General features: G+C 42.3%; 1 protein-coding gene across 1 annotated transcript; it reads left to right on the forward strand.

Annotated features, from left to right (window-relative positions):
• The first annotated feature begins 268 nt into the window (after positions 1-268).
• LOC128331030 (vomeronasal type-2 receptor 26-like) lies at positions 269-16,955 on the forward strand. Its single transcript, XM_053264395.1, has 7 exons — positions 269-492; positions 1,554-1,845; positions 2,941-3,825; positions 7,364-7,459; positions 9,358-9,585; positions 14,674-14,800; positions 16,057-16,955. The coding sequence occupies exons 1-7, from the start codon at positions 269-271 to the stop codon at positions 16,953-16,955; spliced, it is 2,751 nt and encodes a 916-aa protein (XP_053120370.1).
• The last annotated feature ends 4,820 nt before the right edge of the window (positions 16,956-21,775 follow it).

The following is a 21,775-nucleotide window of genomic DNA, read 5'->3' on the forward strand; positions in this document are numbered from 1 at the left end:
TTATGTCAAATTAGAATGAATCATCCTGAGCTTTGACCAATCCCACAAAGATTTCAAAGGCCATAAACACCATGAAGAAAAAAGATCAAAAGCTTATTGAAAATATTCCCGTGCGATTCAGAGCTGGGGATGAGTGACTGTGAACAGGCAGGACTGCACCAGTCTGCTCTTTGTGACAGTTTCCATTTATTGAACGCATGGGTAGCAACTGCTTCTGGCTGACTGACTGAAACTGGACAGAAACTAGATGTGTCAACATCTTCCCAAGATGATAGCAATGTTGCTTCTGCTCATTATTTGGCTGCGGAATCCTGAAAATGACAGCAAAGCACAAAGTGTTGCATGTACCATAACTGATCCATTCCAACTTGCACACAAGTATTATCAGGCAGGGGACCTAATCATTGGAGCAATTGCTACTCAATATGGTTACATGGTTGATGAAATATCCTTCAGTGAACACCCCAAAACAACATTTATCAATGAACTTCTGTAAGAAAATCATTTCTTCTTGCTTCATACCATACACCAAGCCAGATCTTATCCACTGCACATATGTCATAAAAGCACTTCAGGAAACTATCCACATAGTACCTTTCCCCCTAAATATTAGTTAAGACTTTGTAGCAAACATTTTGGAAACTGCACATGCACTTCTATAAATTATGTACCTGCTGTTATCTTCATTTTGTTGGGTTCCCTCTTAGCTATACTATGTTCTTCTTTCTCTGTCATAGGATATTTGTTCTTTCATGCATTGCACTGTTTCCTTACTAGATCATCTTCATCTCTTCTATTACATGCCCTTTCCTGTTCCTCTGGCAATGTTTGTCAGGTTCCACATAACTTCTGAGCTTCACTGATCCTCAGACACCATTGCTTTTACTGTGTTAGGCACAGACACAGTGCCACATCTTCCTTGATATATCTTTTGATTATCTGGTTTTATTTTAAATAATAGAGTGATACTGTTCTGTTTGACTATCATCTATGTCTGGTTAATTTGACAATAATATACACTTGATTTCTGTTGTAAACGAAACCCATGGTAATAAGATGAGTGTGATTTCAAGGAGGAATCTATGTACTGTTCTCCTCAGCAACCCAGGAACCAGCAAGCACCAGTGGTAAATAGTTGTGTCTGTGTGTTAGAGAGGTGGTGTGGGGGCAGGGGAGGGAGAGAGAGAGAGAGGTTCTTGTGTAACCATCTCTGGATATAACATGTGCTTGCAGTATGATAGTACCATTTTGTGGGATCTCATTGACCACTAGCCCTGTAAATGCATAATCCTTTCAATTAACATGAACTGCAATAGGGGTTTTTGATACCCTAATATCGGTATTATTTTTAGACAAAATTACAAGGGGTCATGGATGAAGTGCATGAGAGATGGAGTCCCAGAAGAATGGGCATGAAGGAGTGTTTTTTTTTTTTAATTTTTTGCTTCAAAGCACAAAAATATTGATTGCTCTTACAATGTATACAACTGCATGATGAAAATAAATTTAAGTGTTTAATATCAGTCTTATATGTTTTCTAACTTTACTTCTAGTACATACCCAAAAAACTACCAGCATGTCCTCTCCTTAATATTTGCTTTAAAGGAGCTCAATGAGAACCCCAAGTTCCTACCAAATATCAGCCTGGGATTCTACATCTATGATAGTTACACAAATGCACGGATGATTCATCAGAACACCCTGAAATTGCTTTCCAGTTCAGAAAAAATTGTTCCCAATTTTAAATGTGACAAGCAAAATAATTTGGTAGCTGTCATCGGGGGACTTGACTCAGAAATCTCTCTCCAAATGGCAACTCTCTTAAGCATTTACAGGATTCCACAGGTAAAATGAGTGTGTGGGCCACAAAGCTTTTTCATCTCAGATGAGAGGTGACACTTGCTCATTATGCATTCCTTTTTTTCTTTTCTTTCTTTCTTTCTTTTCTTTCTTTCTTTTTTTTTTTTTGAAAGAGAGAGTGAGCATGACATAGAGGTCATTCACACAACTGAAAACAGTGTAGGACAAGTGTACTACTAAGTTGTGGGAGCTGTGTGTGCTACCAATTTTTGGTTGTGTGGGTGCAAACAACTAGTGGGGAGGAGGAAGAAGTGATTGTGTGGAATCAAGGTAGGAGGAAATCCTACCCAATTTTTCCTCCTACCTTGCTTCCACACAATCACTTCTCCCTACTCCAACTTAGTTGTTTGCACCCACACAACCGAAAATTTTGGAGCACACACAGCTCCCAAACCTGGGTAGGACACTTGTACTACCCAGTTTTCAGTTGTGCATAAGACCTCATAGATGTGTAACTGATGCAAAAGATACAAACCTTGCTTGTTTTTCCAGGACATATTCCAGCTGCTGGAAACAGTTGCACAATTCCATCCAAATTCATGTGCCAGCTGACAGTGTATTACAGCTGGGGTGGGGAAGGGTAAAACATTTTAAGGTTGTATTAATACAACTGGAGTTGACAAGCTACCACAACTAGTAGACTGTCTTCATTGCTCACTAGCCCAACCATATCTGGAGTACGATGTGCAGTTCTAAAAGAGCAGAGTTCATTTCAGAATTTGGTACCCATTCGTAAGCACATATCACCCATGACATAGGAACGTGGTGGAATCCCCTAACCACTAGAATTCTTTAAGCATAGGCTGGGGAGTCATCTGTTCAGGAATCTGTAGCTCTGAAATGTCCTCACCTATCCTGTTGTTGTATTTGATGGCCTATAATTCTCCATCCAACTCTTTGATTCTAAGAAAAATATTGAAGATCTAATGCCTTCAATTCTAATATCCCTAACACAAGCACATATGTAAATATATTCTTTTGGATTTCTCTTCTGTAAAAACAGCTAGAAATACTTTCACTTCAGTATTTGTTTCACAGTTTAATTGTTTGAAACTGGGCTTTTTAAAAAAATAAAAATAGATTGCCTATTGTGTATTAGCTCCACTGGTGGGAGTTAAAAACCATCTCCCTTATTTCTATCGAATGGTCCCCAATGAACAACATCAGTACAGAGGGATTGTCCAGCTACTTCAACATTTCCAATGGACGTGGGTTGGGATAATCACGTTGGATGATGACAATGGAGAAATATTTCTGAAAACCTTGGTACCAAAGCTTTCTGAACGTGGAATCTGTACTGCCCACATTGCAAAATTACCATGTGCATCTCAGATTATAGAAGCAGTCCAATCATTTCAGAACTTAGAATCTGAAGAACCGATTCTGGCCACTGCCATTTCACTAATGAATGCCAAAGTCAAAATATTTCTTATCAATGCAGAACCTCTGACCACAGCCGCTGTGAAATGGTTTTTGTATATATACACAGTATTAGAAGATGTTCCACTGACTTCTATAGGTAAATTGTGGATCATGACGGCCCAATGGGAATTCTCCTCTGATAACATGCAAAGCTCTTTTGATGTACAAGTCTTCCATGGTGCATTGTCTTTTGCAATTCACTTCACGGAAGTGCTGGGCTTTCCAACATTCCTGGAGAGCATAGATCCTAACTCTTCAAATGGAGATGGATTTCTCAGGATCTTCTGGGAACAGGCATTCCGCTGCTTATTTTCTGATAGTGATGTGGTCACTGAGGGCCAAGAGCTTTGCAGTGGCCAAGAGAAGCTGGAGAGCCTGCCTGGGGTTCTTTTTGAAATGGGCATGACTGGCCAAAGCTACAGCATCTACAATGCAGTCCATGCCATAGCCCATGCTTTACATGAGGTGATTTCATCCAGGCCCAAACTCAGATCAATCATGGGCAATGGCAGACTGGATCTTCCGAGTCTCCAACCTTGGCAGGTAATATTTCTCATCCAAAGCAGCTCTCTGGTTATGTCTAGTCAAATGTGTAGTAGTATATGATTCATGGAATGCATGACAGTCCCATATCTGCACATAACAATTGCCTTGCCTTAAAAAAATCCTAGGCTGAGATAACTTCTTTCTCCACTTGCAGAGTGCTCCCAAGGCATTCAAATGTCAAAGTATTCCATATGCATAATCTTCTTATGAAGTAGTTGGGTAAATTGGCATAGGAATAAATGACATATGTTTCCTTCCTGGGCTTCACTGGAAATGTTGGAGGGCCAAAGACATACAGTACAATGGAAGCAAACTGATATATTTTATCAGTTGATCATAAAATCAGCTAACATACCATTCACTCAACTACTGAATATTGCAAAAGTTGATAAATCAAGGGGAAAATAAGGGACATAGAGAGCTATCATGTTCAGCAGAAACAAGACGAAAGAGCTTAAATGACAAAGCTATCTTCACAACAACAGCATCTGCACTGCAGTTCATAATGCCTTACATAAAGTTTATTTATTCAGGACCAAACTCCAAAAAATAGAGGACAGAGAGATACACTTCAAATCCACTGTCTTGGTAAATAATATTTCACATACAGAGCAGCAGCCCTGTCCATTCTTGTCTGTCATGTGGTTTTCATTTTCTTTATCTCAATGGTTTCAAAACCATTTTTAAGGGGGGAATCAGCTTGCAAGATTTAAAATAATAAAACAAACCTATATGAAGCATAAAATATATGAAGCAAGGAACACAATAAATAGTGTATTTTACATATTCAACCATTGACAATGAGTAATAAGATCCAGTCAAGATAAAAGCAATATAAATAAAATTCATTAAAAGATGCTAAACATCATAGGAACATAGGAAGCTGCCATATACTGAGTCAGACCATTGGTTCATCTAGCTCAGTATTGTCTACACAGACTGGCAGCAGCTTCTCCAAGGTTGAAGGCAGGAATCTCTCTCAACCCTCTCTTGGAGAAGCCAGAGAGGGAACTTGAAACCTTCTGCTCTTCCCAGAGCGGCTCCATCCCCTGAGGGGAATATCTTACAATGCTCACACATCAAGTCTCCCATTCATATGCAACCAGGGTGGACCCTGCTTAGCTAAGGGGACAAGTCATACTTGCTACCACAAGACCAGCTCTCCTCTCCTTACAAGCCTTGGAGAATAACTAGTCTTCTGAATGTTAAAAGCATTTTTTGATACAACCAATTAAAAGGCCTTTTCCTAGTTTACCTCCACCTAACCTCACATATCAGGGACACTCAATTATGCTTGACATTAGAACTCAAATTCTGGGCAGATCTTTTTATGGGAGAAGGTAGTCCTTTAGATAGTCTAGTCCCTGCCTGTTTAGGGGTTTAAAGATTAAAACCAGCATATTACTGGATATGGTGACCCTCAAATTGAGGAGAGCACCAATGAAAAGATATCTGCACAGAGGGTTCTCTATAGAAAATTTCCAACTTGCCTGTTTTCAGATACATTATCTCCCCTACCATTTGAAGACCCCACTGTACAGCACCAATCAAAGTGTCCAACATGCTTTCCCTTCTGCTGGAACCTTTAGGAATGTTGATTTAGGTATTGCTGTATTGTGGCACCTTCTAGGGCATCTTCTGCAATTTATGGTGCCGAGGGATGCTTGGAAGGATAAATTAAACTGTTACTTCCGAAATCACTGACTCTTCTCCAGAGGGTGTGTAATACATCCTTGGAAAGGAGCAGCTAGTTTGACTGCTCTGATTCTGATTTTACCAGAGATGAATAGATAGAGATTTTATTTACTACCCATGGTCAGCTTACAAATCACCTAGAAATAGTAGAATAAATAAAAATCCTACCGAAGCTTAACAGTTGCTAGAAAACAATAAAACACCAGTCACATACAGAACCAATCAAAGACTTAACTAGGAATTGCTAACAATAAATATAAATATAAACTGAAAATTCAGGAAGAACATGAAATTAAAAAACTGACATAACCACATAGCATTAGAGTGTGTAATGCTTCCTTGGAAAGGAGCAGCTAGCTTGAATGCTCTGATTCTGATTTTACCAGAGATGAATGGGAAGGTGAAAACCTACTCTGGTTTCCACCCCATTGAAGCAATATTCAGAGAGCCAAAAAGTGTAAGCTTTGATCCCTCAAGTCTCATTTTGCAAGAGAGGAATCCAGAAACATCCCTAGGAATCAAGCCATAATAATCATGTTACAGCTTATATGTAAATTGTTACAAGGCCTGCATGAAGCATAAGCTACCACCCTCCATGACTAGGTTTTGGCTTGAGTGGGGAAAATTAACATCAAATGGTGCAGGCCCATGAACAGTAATTAAACATGCTTCACAAGCTGTGTGAGAGATGCGGCCATGATGTGGACATACTGGATAGGGGGAAGAAAGGGGATGGAGACATGACTTTGAAAACAAGAGTTGTTTTATTGATGGGTAATAGGGGTACAGGGAATGAAAAACGTGATTGGTTGGGAACATTACCAAATTACTATAATCGGAAGGGGGATAGAGAAATATTGAAAGGAAAGAGAAAGAGAAAGGCATTCTTCATAAGTACCTGAATCTAGCTGTAGGGAATTCTCCTTTCTAGAGACCTCAACCACAGAGCAAGCTCATGCTCCAGACAGCACGGGGTGCAAGGTCCGATGGCACATGCACCAGGCTAGGTGGCTGTGATGAAATGCAGATCTCCAACTAAACAAAAGGATGATTGGCAAGAAAGCATGTGGTGGCAGTTGCAGGAGCAAAAGCTCCAGCAGCAGGGCTAGATTGAAACAGGCTAGCATTCATTTCTCTTTTGTTCCTTCATGCAGTGTTCAGGCAGGTCTGTTCTGTATTTCACCTACTTATGCCATAATGCAATCAGTGAGGGCATTTTCTTGGGTTTGTCACAAGTCTTTTGCAAATGTACTTGATTACTGACTTTTTAGGAAAAGCCCGTGTCAGAATGATCATTTACCTGGAATTCATCCAATGTTTCTCTTCCAAGAAATCATAGGGACAGAAAATGGCCGAGGCTTGAGTTTAGGAAGGGCATTGAAGCACTACAAAATGCCAAAGCGAGCAGATATGCTAACAGAAATAACTTCATTGGTTACTTTCCATATTAAAACATATTTGTTTTTGTATATCAACTGAATGGTTACACATTACATAAAGATCCATTCAACAGGGAGGAAAGCTGGTCATGTGTTAGCAAGCATGGATTGCCCCTTTTGCTAAGCAGAGTCCACTCTGGTTGCATATGAATGGGAGACTACATGTTTGAACAGTGTAAAACTTTGGGAAGAGCATCTGCATGCTTGCATGCAAAATGTTCCAGGTTCCGTCCCTGGCTTCTCCAAGAGAAGGTTGAGAGAGATTCCTGCCTGCAGCCTTGGAGAAGCTGGTGACAGTCTGTGTAGACAATAATGAGCTAGATGGACCAAAGGTCTGACTTGCTATATGGCAGCTTCCTATGTTCCTAATACCAATTGGCCTTGCCCCCTTAATCCTACAGGACGACTTCCATTCTAGCTGGATACAGACAATTGAGGCTAAAATGGCTACACTGGGCCTCTCCACCCTGACCCTGCTCAGCATGGGCTATGATCAGGCAAAAGCAACCATCAAGCAGCGCATTACAGACATTGAGATCCAAACTGATCTCAGCAGCTCTATTATATTACGTTTTTTAAACTCTACTATTTTATGTCCACTTCTAATGTCTTTTGTGCATTTTTATGACTTTTAAACATAGTAATAGTATTATTATAATATGCATTTACATTTTTAGTATTTTAGTACTTTTAGCTCTTTTAGCATTCACATTTTTAACACCCTCATATATTCTAAGTACTATTAGTTCTTCTAATGTTAAATATACAACATCACATATTTAACTACCTTCCATTTCCACTTTTACTCGTATTCTCTAACATGTATTTTTATGCTGGTCTATGACTGTAATAAAGGATGGTGATGATGAGGATGATGATCCTAATCACTGGATATTAATGATCAATGAAGAAATGTGAGTTGAACAGAAACTGAGTTTAGTGCGAATCAGAAACGAGAGCTCAAGTTTTCAAGTCAGCTGTAGGGCTTATAATGAAAAAAGTATAACATCTTTGCAATAGTTTGAAATCTACAATAGCTGACAATGATCCTCAGCACATGATCATATGGGGCTAGACAGCAGCCTAATCCTTTCTAGAGCACTGGCATGAGCAGAGCCTCCATCTGGCTCTGCAAAACTCCCACACACATGATCACAGCAGTGGCCGTGGTGGCTCATGGACGTTAATGTGGGATTTAGGGAAAGCTTCCTGCTATGCACCACACTGGCAGGAGAAGGGGAAAACCTCACACTGTCACAGCCACACTGTGCAGGGGCAGGAGTGGGGGCAAGTGCCATTCATGCCAGTACAAGATCATAGAGAGGGGCTGTGCAGAGCAGCACATTCCCTGCTCTCAGCCCCGGCAGCCACAGGCCTCTCTGGAAAACATGGCAGACAGCTGCCAGAACCTGAGGACGGCTCAGGAAATAGACACATACTCACAAAACCCAGGTTCTGCGTGCCCTGCTGGGCACTAACCTTGGTTAAGACCTGGGTTTATTTTTAGGGTTAATGGCCTTTGACTAGTCTGGGTTTGGGAGTTTACCCCTCATTTTCACGACCAGCTACCGTGTTTCCCCGAAAATAAGACAGTGTGTTATATTAATTTTAGCCCCCAAAAATGCACTAGGGCAATTAGCAGTACATCAGAAATTACTGCTAGGTCTTACTTTCGGGGTAGGTCTTACTTTCGGGGAAACAGGGTAACCAAGGTTAGTCCACCACTAACCTGGGTTAGTGTTATTGTGTGTTGAGTCTCAATAAGTGTTCGCTGCAAAGGATTTGGTGAGGGTGGCAGGTGATAGTGGCACTCACAAATCAAAGATTTATGCAAACCTGTAAAGTTTAATTGCCTCTATCACAGATCATTCATCTTTTCAGATTAAGTATAATGGTTGCAAAGCAGTACAAAACAGATAGCCAGTGAACCAGGTCTCACAATCAGTGAGACCCGGGTTTTCTGGGTGCATGGGGAGAGCGGGTTAAGCCCACTCTTCCCGCACATGAGTGGGGAGGGAGCCCTGGGCGGCCGGATCATGAACATAGGAATATGGAATATGAACATATAGCTGGCTAATAAATGGTTACATTGAAAAAGCAGAGAAGCAAACCCAATTCCCTAAATTGGGGAAAGTATCAGTTGCTGCAATGAAAAATGGTTTGTTGTGGGAACTGAAAAATTCATCACAATGTTTGTCCTGTCAAACATGTCGAGGAGCAGCCATTTTCTCACTTCTGGTGTGGTCTGATTTATTTCATGTTTCTATCTCTTGATAAAGAAAACCAAATGTTTCAGTGAACTGCTGCTTTTAAATGTTGGAGGCAAGGATCAAAATCACAGCTGTTTCTTTTTTTCTTCCTTCCTTAAAATTTGCCTTTCCCTCTTTCAATTTAGCTTCTCTCTTCCTTGAAGAGCATCTCATTTAACAATAGCGCTGGAGACACAGTGTCCTTTGATGAGAAGGGTGAATTAGTAGCTGGATTTGATATTATCAACTGGGTTACTTTCCCAAACCAAAGTCTCTTAAGAGTGAAAGTAGGAAGGATGGATCCACAGGCTTTACCAGGCAGAGAATTCATCATTAATGAGGAGGACATCACATGGCATAGCACATTTAATGAGGTGGGATCCCATTTCAGGTTCAGAGGTGCAAGGCTAAATGGGGAAATATTCAACTGACATGTCCTTCCTCAGGAATTCCATTCAGTAGCAGTGAGCATCTGAGTCACCTCCCTTATGTATAATGATTAAATATATACTAGTAAATGGGCTTGAAGTTTGCATGCCATGAATGTCTGTGATTCTAGTCATGGCAGTAAGGGGTCAGAGTCAGTGAGGGCTTGCAATCTGCAAACCTATTAACTTATCTCCCTGTGACTCTAGTCTTTTCTAGGTCTATGTGGTCCCTGTCCCCATGCTTTCAAATGGGAGAGCTTTTCTGCATTTTCTAGGAAAGTAATTCATTTTTGCAGGGTTTGGGGTTGTTGTTGTTGCGTGTGTTTAATATTCTGGGCAAGGTCTGGATCCTACCTGCAAAAAATGGATGCTTCTAACTTTGCTGGTTTGGTCTGAAAATTTAAGGTCAGCGAGTGAGTGAGGCTATTGTCATGATGGCGGAGATGTGGACTAAGGGAGCCTAATCCGGTTCACCCCCATCGTAAAAACCACCGGGCGCTCCGTTAACCAGATTTTCTTGGTTGTGAGACGCCGCACCACGTCTCTGTGACACGGTGACCCGCGAGGAGACCCTGACTGGTAGGCTAAAACCAGTCAGGTTTTAGGCACTAAATAAATAAATAAATAAGCCTTCCAACCTCTGAGGTCTCCCCAGAATGCCCCATGCACTCACGCAGTGCATTCTGGGACTTCCGGGGGCTGGGCGGCTTACGATCCCTGCAGCTGGTAGTCATATGGGCAAGCTTATCCGGCCACCCAGGGCTAAACAGTTTGGGCCCTGGGTATTTAAGAGAACGCCTTCTTCGGCATGAACCCCACCGCCCACTGAGATCTGCTGGAGAGGTCCGTCTGCAGCTGCCACTGGCTCGTCTGGTGGCCACTCAGGGACAGGCCTTCTCCGCTGCTGCCCTGAGGCTTTGGAATGCGCTCCCTAGTGAAATAAGAGCCTTCCCATCTCTGACAGCTTTTTAAATGTCTTTAAAAACACATCTCTCCACCCAGGCTTTTAATTAATGTTGTTTTAATGGTTTTAATGCTGTTTTTAAAATATTATTTAAAAAATTTTAAATTGTTGTAATGCGTGTTTAAATTGTTGTAATGTGTCTTAACGAATGTTTTACTTTGTTTTTGTTCTGTTGTAAACCACCCAGAGATGTGAGTGTTGGACGGTATAAAAATGTATTATTGATGATGATGATGATGATGATGATGATGATGATAAAGCCTACTCGTCTGTGGGAGACTGGGCTAAGCCTTCTCTCGCTGCAGAAGCCTGTAGATTAGGCTTCTCCCTCTCTCGCCGCGGAAGCCTAATCATGTGAGGCACCTCAGTGAGTGAGTGAGGGCAAAGCAGCTATATATACACAGAAAAATATTTGCAACTTGTATGCCATCTGCCAGGGGGCTTCTGTGACCATATTCTTCATGTAGCTCATTGAGGTCTCATTCCCCATGGTTTCTATGGAAGAGTTTTCCCCTTGGTTTTTCCAGGAAGGTAATGAATTTTTCTGGGGGTTGGGGCTTGTCTTTTTCTTGAGGCCTGGGCAACTCTCTATCTTTTATGCTGTTGTCTGGGAGCTTCATGTCAGTAGTGAGTGAGTGAGACCAAAGCACCTTTATACTATAGATGCAGCAAAGAGTTTTCCAGCTTCCAGAGGACATCTGTGACTGTAGCCTTCACGATGCTCAATGAGGTATGATTCTTCATTATTTCCATTGGGAGAGTTGGTCCAGTTTTTTGGGGGGGAGTAACTAATATTTCTTCTGGTTTGGGCAGACACACATTATATAAAGCTGATTTGGCCTCACTCACTCACTGACATGAAACTTCCAGATCAATCAATGGGCAATGAGAGCTATTAAGCTACACAAAGGCTGGGTTCAGAAGTAATATGAAACTGGCGGTCCCTTCACCTCCAGTTTTGCTAATCGAATGTCCGAACCTGGAAACTACAGTTAAAGAAGAAACTGGACACATGGTTTCAACCCAAACGCCATTTGTCACCTTTGGTTATCTATAAGTTTTGTGGCCTCACCTTACAGTGTAACAATTGAATGCTTTTACTGGTCAATGATCAAAATAAACTTCTCTCTCTCTCTCTCTCTCTCTCTCTCTCTCTCTCTCTCTCTCTCTCTCTCTCTCCATTTGAATGCCAACACCATAGTTTCACCCCTCTGAAACTGTAGTTGAGGGAGGAAGCTCCTCCCTTGCTCCAGTTACTATTGATGTGCGGACTGCTCTTCAGGAAAGAATAAAGCCCACACAGCCAGATCTCCAGCCTCTCTGCAGTTTTTCTTGGAAAGTAGTGATGGCAGAGAGGCTCCTCTCTCCAATTTCCAAACATGGACAAGAGAGCAGGGGGAGAAGTCGCAATTCATGTTACCAGGCCAAAGACTACAATGAACTAGGGATGTGCACGAAGATCTTTGGTGCCAATGGGGGTAGCACTTTAAGGGCGGGGGAGGGTGTACTCACCCCTCCCGCCGCATTTCCCCTGCCGGCACGCTGTCATTTTGAAGCCCCTCGGGCGGCAGCGTTCCTCCCTGCCGCCCCATTTCCCCCGTCGGCTGGAAGTGGCCGGAAGTCGTGAGCGCGTGTGTGCCCATCGTGCGTGTGCGCACACATGGCAGAAGGGCGCACACACGATGGGTGCACGTGCGCTCTTGACTTCCGGCCAACGGGGGAAATGGGGCGGCAGGGAGGAATGCTGCCGCCCCGAGGGGCTTCAAAATGACAGCGTGCCGGTGGGGGAAATGTGGCAGGAGGGGAGGGGCAACAGAGAGAGACATGTTGTTTTTGCATGTGGGTTCCAGACCTCGCCCAGGCCACCAAAGAAATCCAGACTCACAGAAATATCTGCTACTTTCTAAATAAAACCAAACTCTCCCACTGGAAACCATGGGCCATGAGTCCTCATTGAGCTACTCAAAGACTACAATGAGGTGCCCACAGAAGCCAACTTGTAAAGCGCAAGCCCTCTACTATGTATATAAATCTATAAATATAAAAACCTGCTTTGGCCTCAATCACTCACTGACTGACATTAAACTCCCAGACCACACAATGAAATACAAAGACATGTCATTCTTACAGATTGATTCCAGACTTCAACCAGACTGTCGCCCCCAACCAACTAAAAAATTCCAACCTCCCTGAAAAATTCATGAATATCCTGGAAATTATAGACACACTATCCCATTGGAAAGCATGGGGAATGAGACCTCCTAAAGCAAGAAATGCCTTAAATCACAGAGAGATAAGATATTCATGGGCTTGCAAACTGCAAGCCATTTTGTGTGTCTGTGTCTGTGTCTGTGTCTCTGTCTGTCTGTGTGTGTATTAGGCCTGTGCATTGTATATATCCAATAATGGATATCAGAACAATATAGGTGATATCACATAGTTCAAGTTCTTTAATGTTACAGCCACAAGCCTGTTGGCTTGTGGCTGTAACATTAAAGAACTTGGTGATATCACATATAATCGGAAATAGTTCCAATCCAATATAAAGACACATATATCGGATTGGAATGATCCGATCAGATGTTGGGGTTACTGGGGAAACTATCAGAGCCACTAGTGGAATATTAGAATACAATATGGCTGCAAATGGCACAAATACAAAATGGAGTCAACGAATGATGTTTTGGTTTTTTTGCGATCACAGCTAGAAAAAAATTTCCCATCTTCTGATCTCTATTTGCCTGCCTGCCTGCCTGTGCATCTATAATCAATCTGATTATTGCTTATCAATGTAAATACCAAGTGGTAAATTCTCAGATGTTACATCACTTCCCCTGTAATTCTCATATGCAAATACCAGCTCCAGACTACGTTTAAAAATTAATTAAAAGTAAAAATTAAGGGTAGGCTGCATTCACTTGAAATTAAAAAAAAACATACCTCCACTATGTGTTTTACATATTTCACAGCTCTCTGTCCATCTATTCCCCCCCTCCATGTATACAGAGAGAGAGAGATTTGTGCATTTTCCCCTGGTTTCTCTGAAATAGCTTATCCTAGTTATTCAAAACCTGTGTTTACCTTTTGTCTTCCTTCCTAGATTGTAGTTGCTTCTTTTAAATAATAACCATCCCTGCCCTTTCCCAGAGGAAATGAAACTTCAGAACTACCTGCAAAGGGAATTTTTTGGTTAGACTACAAGAGAAATGAAGGGATAAATCTCTGTTTCAATTCTATCTGAACTTTGCCTGTTTTCATTTGTTTCCATTGTGCTCTCTACTGATAAATCTCCCCAGATTATTTAGTATATGTGGTGCCAAAGTGAGCACAGATTATTGTTATTCCATATCTGAATATAGATAATTCAAGAGATAATGGATAATTAATATAGTTAATAGGTAACATATTTTCACGTTTCACGAGATAGATAATAAGGCTCTCCTCACGAGCAGCCAAGAAAAGGCTTGAGCACCTAAGCCCAGGCTGGGCTACCCATGAAAATGGGAGGGAACTGTGTCTTTCCTAGTGGTGTTGCAGCAGCAAACCAACCTACGGAACCCACCAGTTGGCCTAGGGAGTTAAGTGCTCACTTAACTCAGGCTAACTGCTCGTGTGTGAGGTCCAGCTGCTCCTACCCTTTGCTGGCACAGAGGCAGGCTCCTAGTCATTGCTGGAAAAAGCGTCTCAACCCACAGACCTCCTCACTGCCTGGGGCAGCAGCTGACCATCTGGGCATGCAATCCACACATCCCTGACCAGCCGAGACCTGGCAGCCATATTATCTGAAGGGAAAGTGAGCTTCTGCTGCCTTCCTCACCGCCCACACTCAGGCCCTCTCACATGATCGTGAGAAAGGGCTCAATGTCATAATGCTTTGCAAACTATATTTTTAAATATGTGTTTTCTCTCACAAATGTATAGAACGTAGACATCTCTGGGGTTTTTTTTTTATAAAATTGGATCCCTCAGGGAGTGGGAGATGTCTGGAACCATCTGTCATGAAATAGTAAACAGGGAAACTGAAGCATTTCTGGCAGAAGTCAAATAATTTTTATGCTTTTTGACCATAGCTGGTACCCATTGCTGTGTGTAGTGACCAATGCCTTCCAGGTTATCGCACAGAGAAGATGGAGAGGGAGCCATTTTGTTGCCACTACTGTGTTCCATGTCCAAATGGGAGGATTTCAGACCGGAATGGTAGGATAAATAATGTACAATGCTATTAAATTTTTTATCATATATTCCATGGGTTTTCTTTCTCTGCCAGTTAATTTGTTAATTTCCCCAAAACAAATCAGAGACAATGACAAAAACATTAATGACAGAGATTCCAAAAGTGATGCCTAATTGTCAATGTCTTCAATAAACTACCCAGTAGCTTCCTCATTAAATGGGCATGGGAGTGCCGCTTAAGTTAACTTGAGTAGCAAAATAAAAAAAGGTTCGACCAGTATAATTTAAAAAATTATATTGCTTATAAATATGACATGTTTGAGTTAGTGACTTGAAACTTCACATGTTTTATGTACTAGATACTGATTGAAAAGTACACAAGTATAGCTAGTTAAAAAGTAGTGAAACCCGACACATTGGTCCTCCCCCTCCCCCTGCCAATCTCTAGAAAACTGCATCACGTATTCCATTTTGAAAACACTTCAGTTTATAAAGTTAGTTACCGTATGAGTGTGGGAACTCCAACTGAGTTCAAAAAAGTAAGTCAGTTCAATGGTCCATGATGTTCATGCCATAAACCTAGTGATTGTTCTGTATTGCCCACAAAATAATAATCTGGAAACAAAAGTTAGCTACATCCTCTATGCTAGTGACTGACAAAAATGTTTTTAATTGACAGTCAAAGAGAAGGAATCTGTCATATGTCTAGGGGAAGAATATTCCACTGTCTAGGTGCCACTGCAGAAAATGCCCTATCCAAGGTCACTGCGAAATCTATCCCTGACAAAATAAGATTCAGATCAAGATCAAGGATGTACCCGGAGAATGGGCAGGTTCATATAGGACAGGGGTTCGGCAAAATTGGCCCTCCAGTAATTTCAGAACTATAACTCCCATCCTTCCCAGCCACAATATATGGTGCCTGGGAATGATAGGATTTGTATGTCAAGATCAGCTGGAGGGCACTGGCAGTCGGAGCTGCCACATTTTCAGCTAGATCAAGTTAAGGAACACTCTTTATGGGCTATCACAGAGAGAGGAAAGCAAGGCATGTATGATAGTGGCAAGATAACGGCCACTCTGCCTCCATGCTTAAACTTCATGGGAGAAAATCCAATATCCATTAAAACTCATTATTTTTCAATAGTTTACTATACATTGTCTCATTTATAAAACAGCAACATTTCAAAAATGTAGTTTATAAACACCAGAGAATGGGGCGCTTGTGAGATGTGATGGCATGATTGAAGGATTGAAAGGAAATGTGTTCTATTTTCCAGACATGGATGACTGTTTCAAATGCCCAGAAGATCAATATCCAAACAGAAACAAAGACCAATGCCTTCCCAAGATGTCAAACTTCCTCTCTTTTGCTGAACCCTTGGGGATCATTTTGATTTTCTTAGCTCTTTCTTTTTCTCTGATCACAGCTTTGGTGCTAGGAGTTTTCATCAAGAACCAGAACACACCCATTGTCAAAGCCAACAACCGGGGCCTCACTTACTGCCTCCTCATCTCCCTATTGCTCTGCTTCCTTTGCTCCCTGCTCTTCATTGGCCGGCCTCAGGCAGTGACCTGCTATTTGCGACAAACAGCTTTTGGCATCATCTTCTCAGTGGCTGTTTCTTGCATACTGGCAAAAACCATCACTGTCATTCTGGCTTTCATGGCTACTAGACCAGGAACCAGGATGAGGAAATGGGTGGGGAAAAGGCTGGCCAGCTCCATTGTCCTTTCCTGCTCCCTAGTTCAAGCCAGCATTTGTGCCATGTGGCTATCAACTGCTCCTCCATTCCCAGATCTTGACATGCACTCTCTCCCTGAAGAAATCATTGTGGAATGCAATGAAGGCTCAGTCAGGATGTTCTATTGTGTCCTGGGATACCTTGGATTTCTGGCTATTGTCAGCTTCACTGTGGCTTTCTATGGCAGGAAGTTGCCAGATAGCTTCAATGAAGCCAAGTTCATCACCTTCAGCATGTTGATCTTTTGCAGTGTTTGGTTGTCCTTTATTCCATCTTACCTGAGCACAAAAGGCAAATATATGGTGGCAGTTGAGATCTTCTCCATCTTGGCATCTAGTTCTGGATTACTGAGTAGTATATTCTTCCCCAAATGCTACATAATTATCAGGAGGCCTCAGTTGAACACCAAGAACCAGCTAATAAGGAAAAATTAATAGGTTTCCAAAGAGTTTGGATGAATAATTCTGCATTTTTCTTCTCTTATGGTGGTCATTTTGAAGCCAATTTCCAAAAACGTTTTACAGTAACACATCATCTAAAACAATATAAGATTTTAGTCATCTTAATAACATAACTGTACATTGGATCTAACCATTAGCGAGCAGAGTGCAACAAACCCATATTGCAGAACAACAGAATTTTGCAATTGTTTGTGTGATAGACAAATCCACATCTATACGCGAATATTTTATGTAGAATTCATCTGATCGACCTGGCAGATTATGTAAAAGAGGGTCAATTAACCTTCGCCTAAGGTCTATATAAAAGACACACTGCAGGAGCACATCTGCAACTGACTCAGTCTCATCAGGGTTACAGGGCCAATATCTCTGCTCAATTAGAATTCTACTGTATCTACCAGCCAAAAATTCTGAAGGGAGGACATTCATATGGACCCTTGAAAAGGCTCTACATTTGAGGAAAGTAAAGAGAAGTAGATAATCTGCTGGGTGAATTCTCATCCCACCACCGAGCAGATGGAATGACCTAGATGTCTTTGACAGGTCTTTCTGAAACTTAGTACCTCAGATCCTTTGTTTCATAAGTTCCTGGGCCCTGTCCAAACCCACAGAGAGGATTGCATCAGGTGAAAGACCATAGTTATGGACTTTTCTAACACAATTATCTCCCCAGATCAAGCAGTGCCTATCCAATAGTAGCAAGGGAAGGAGACAAGGGGGCAATAAGTTGATTCTTGCCTAGTTTATTAGTATTAGATACCAAGCTCTGGCTTCTATCAAGATCACACCCAATTCCAATCTCAAAGTGGCATTAGAAATACATTTGGGGGTCAAATATAAAGGCTCTTCTCATGATCCGTGAGAAGAGCCTTGGGAGGGTTAGCGGGGAGAGCAGGCTTAGCCCACTCTCCCTGCATACAAGCAGGGCAGCAGCCCTGGGCAGCCAGACTGGCTGCACACATGACTGCCAGCTCTGTTATGGAGCTGGTGGGGGCTGGGAGGATCGGGGAACGCGTGGGCCCCAAAAGGTCCAGCATGCCCTGAGCAAGCACGCAGGGCATGCTGGAGAGACCCCCGAAGCCAGGTTGGGGGTCTACTCGTGAGTTGCTGCAGCACGGAGTCGCGCCGTGGCAACTCACAATTACAAAAATTGGGTTTGCGGAGCGCTCTCTCTGCAAACCCGGTTTAAGGGGAGGGGTACTTTAGTGGATGACCTGCTTAAGAACCACCAGGCTCGCAGCCAAGCCCAGTGGTTCACACAATGAGAGAAAATCGGGCTAGCCTCCGCTAGCCTGGTTTTCTCCCATCATGTGAATAGCCTCATAATGTTCTTAAGAACCTGTCTTGGACCCACTCCAGGAGGGAATAGTTAGAACAGGGTCCCCGCTGAGTCCCATACAACTTTTGAGCCGACTGTCTTAAATAAGTTGATGGCAGTCAGAATGAACATCCTTCCTTGCCACCTGTGGAAGTTGAAAATTGCTGAGACACTTCTCTGTGCCTGAGCAGCAGCATAACTGACTTGGGCAGTCTTCATCCCAGATTCCTGAAATACAGCCCCCCAATACTTAAAACATTTAACCTGCTCTACGTTGTGATTGTCAATCCTCCATTTATTTATTTTTCCTCCTGTTAGAGAAGGCCAAGATTTTGGTTTTCTGATCAATATTCAGTTACTCTCCCTTGCAATAGAGTGCTAAGGCCTTAAGAACGCTTTTCATCCCCACTTGTGACTGAGACAAAAAGACTGCATCATTCACATCTAAAAGTACAGGAAGCTGTCTATCTGCCAACTTTGGGGTGTGTATATCTAAGCCGTGCAGGCACTTGATTAAAGAATTTACATAGATATTGAACAATGAAAGGGCCAAAATGCACCCCTGCTTGACCCCCTAGAAATAATAATAGGCCTAGATAACTGGCCCTGCCAGTTGAATCTCACTCTAAGGCTTGTATTGTCATAAATTTGATCAGCAGCAGCAAGATCCTCTTATTAATCGAGGTGCTATGCAGGCTGGACCATCAGTGTACTCTAGAAATTGAATCAAATGCCTGCCTTAAAGTCTACTAATGTGGCAAATATGGTAAGATTTGGGGGATCTTGTATATTTCTCAACTAGATGTTGTACAACCAGACAGTGGTCAATTGTTTAATACCCTAGTCTAAAACCTGTCTGCTCATCTTCCAGGAATTGCTCCTGCTCTAACCAGTCCACGAGTTTCTGAGTTAATAACCTAGCATACATTTCGCTAATAATATTAAGTAGTCTTATGGTTCTGTAATTAGATAGCACATTTCTATTACCCTTTTTAAAGATAGTTACCACAATTGCCAGTCCTCTGGAATATGGGCTGAGTTGTTTAAATAGGTAAACGTGGCTGCCAACACTTGTGCCCACCACTCGGGATTAGCCTTGATCATCTCAACTGGGATAAAATCTTTTCCAAGGGCTTTGCCACTCTTATGTTGATCAATAAGTTGTTTGACCTCTGCAATTGATACAGAGTACTTTTGAGTGAGAGCTCTGACTCAGGACTGGGATGATTGGCACAACCAAAAAGTGCATTAAAATGTGCCTCCCATACCATAACTGGAATGCAACAAGTCAGGGATGTTGAGTCCTGAACAGAGCAACCCAAAATAATTCACCAGAATAAAGAAGAATTTGTTAAGTCTGGCTACTTCTATCAGCTGTTGCCAGGATTGCTCCAAAGCTAGTTTTTTTTTTTTCTTGCTCTGCAGTGATTAAACTGTCTTTTTGCCTCCTTTATAATCTGGTTAGACTCAGATGAGGGATCCCTCCTATGTTGAATAAAAATATTAATTAACTCCCTGTTTGCATTGCAACATTCATAGTCAAATCATCCTTGGGATCTGGATCTGTTCTGCGGTGATGTAGGTGTACTTCTCATAATGAATACTTGTGACTTTTCAATAAGGATTTAATAAAGATCCAAGATAGAATCTGAAGGAGGGTCTGCTTCAGCATTCAGCATTGCTAAATGCAGTGAGGAATCCTCTTCCATGATGATGATGATGATGATGATTTTATTCAATTTCTATACTGCCCTTCCAAAAATGGCTCGGGGTGGTTTACACAGAGAAATAACAAACAAATAAGATGGATCCCTGCCCCAAAGGGCTCACAATCTAAAACGAAACATAAGATTGGCACCAGCAGCAACAGTCACAGGAGGTACTGTGCTGGGGGTGGGTAGGGCCAGTTACTTTCCACCTGCTAAATAAAGAGAATCACCACGTTAAAAGGTGCCTCTTTGCCAAGTTAGCAGGGTTAACTTTAACCAACTGCTCACCAGTTCACTAATTTGTCCACACCACCTAATTCTAAGGGGCCCAGCTTCCTCTAAAGCAGGGATTCTCAATGTGTGGGTCCCCAGATGTAACTGGACTTCAACTCCCATAATTCCTAACCAAAGGCCACTAGGGTTGGGGATTATGGGAATTGAGGTCCAATAACATCTGGGGACCCACACGTTGAGAAACCCTGCTCTAAAGCATCACTTTGTTGATTGTAAGTGGCCTTGACATTACTCACCAGGGGCTTAAAGATGAAAACCAATGGTAGGTGGTGTCACGAGCACATGCTCCAACAATAAATCAAGCAACAGCAGGAATGTGTAGGATAAGCTTTTACTAGTAGCAAAGACAAGTCAAGGGAAACTGATTGATTAAGTGCCATCAAGTCAGTGTCAACTCTTAGTGACCACATAGATGGATTCTCTCCACGCTGATCATGGAAATTACCACCTAGAAATCACCAGTCCATAAATCATAATTGGGGGCCAAGTCCAATAGGGTCAGTGCCAGGGGAGGGGTTGGTTGCCAGTTCCATAGTACAGGGGGTTCCGAAGAGAGTCACAAGTCGATCGCCAGTTACAGGATCAAGATCACAGGAGTAATCAGGAACAAGTTGCACAAAGCAAGGAGCTGGAAATGCACACCAAAGTGGTCAGTTGAAACCAGTGTGGTACAGAGTGAGAGGTCTGAATTTGTACCTCTTCAAGGTTAACTGCCAGGTGAAGCCAATTAAGGTCCCGCCTGCCTTTGCAGTTACAGATTCAGATGCCTCCCTGGTCAGACTTTGCAGCTAAACGGCTGCCTCTTCTCTGTACAAAATGTGCTCCTTTCTGCGGTCACGCTGATGCTCCACATAGCTCAATGGTCTGCTGCATGGTCCTGGCTCCTCCCCATCTGAAGAGGACAATGGCTCCCCGGCAACGTCCTGCTGTTCCATAATAGGTAAGCTCTCTGACCATGAGCTTCCTCCTCAGTGTCCCGTAGCAGGACCGTATCAGAAGACTGTGGGTCAGGCTGTTCCTCCTCAAAATCTTCTGAATCAGATCACTGCCTGACAGGTGGTCACTTTTCGGTCTGAGCAGCACTTCAAAGTGTGTAAGATCGAATTCCAGGAAATCAGCAGATAGACAATAGTAGACAATTTGTGATTGGACCAGAACATAAACTGGCCTGGATAATCACCTGGAACTGTGGCATTCAAAATAAACAGGTCCAGTGCATTGGTCAGATGGGCCAAACATAAACCTGCCACATTACTTATTACATCCCTGGATGTCCTAAGAAAGAGGGGAGAACTATGCTCATCTCCTGGTGGGCATTCATAATAGGCTGAAAACAAGGTAGTATTATTGGCACCCATTCTGGCATTAAAATCTCCCCCTAAGATGATATATGTGGAGGGATTCTTGTCTACATATTATTATTTATTTACACAGTCAGACAGGTGTTATTGACTGGTTTGTTTTATCCAGAC

Source organism: Hemicordylus capensis, chromosome 6 (genome assembly GCF_027244095.1).
Source record: "Hemicordylus capensis ecotype Gifberg chromosome 6, rHemCap1.1.pri, whole genome shotgun sequence".
Lineage (NCBI taxonomy): Eukaryota > Metazoa > Chordata > Lepidosauria > Squamata > Cordylidae > Hemicordylus > Hemicordylus capensis.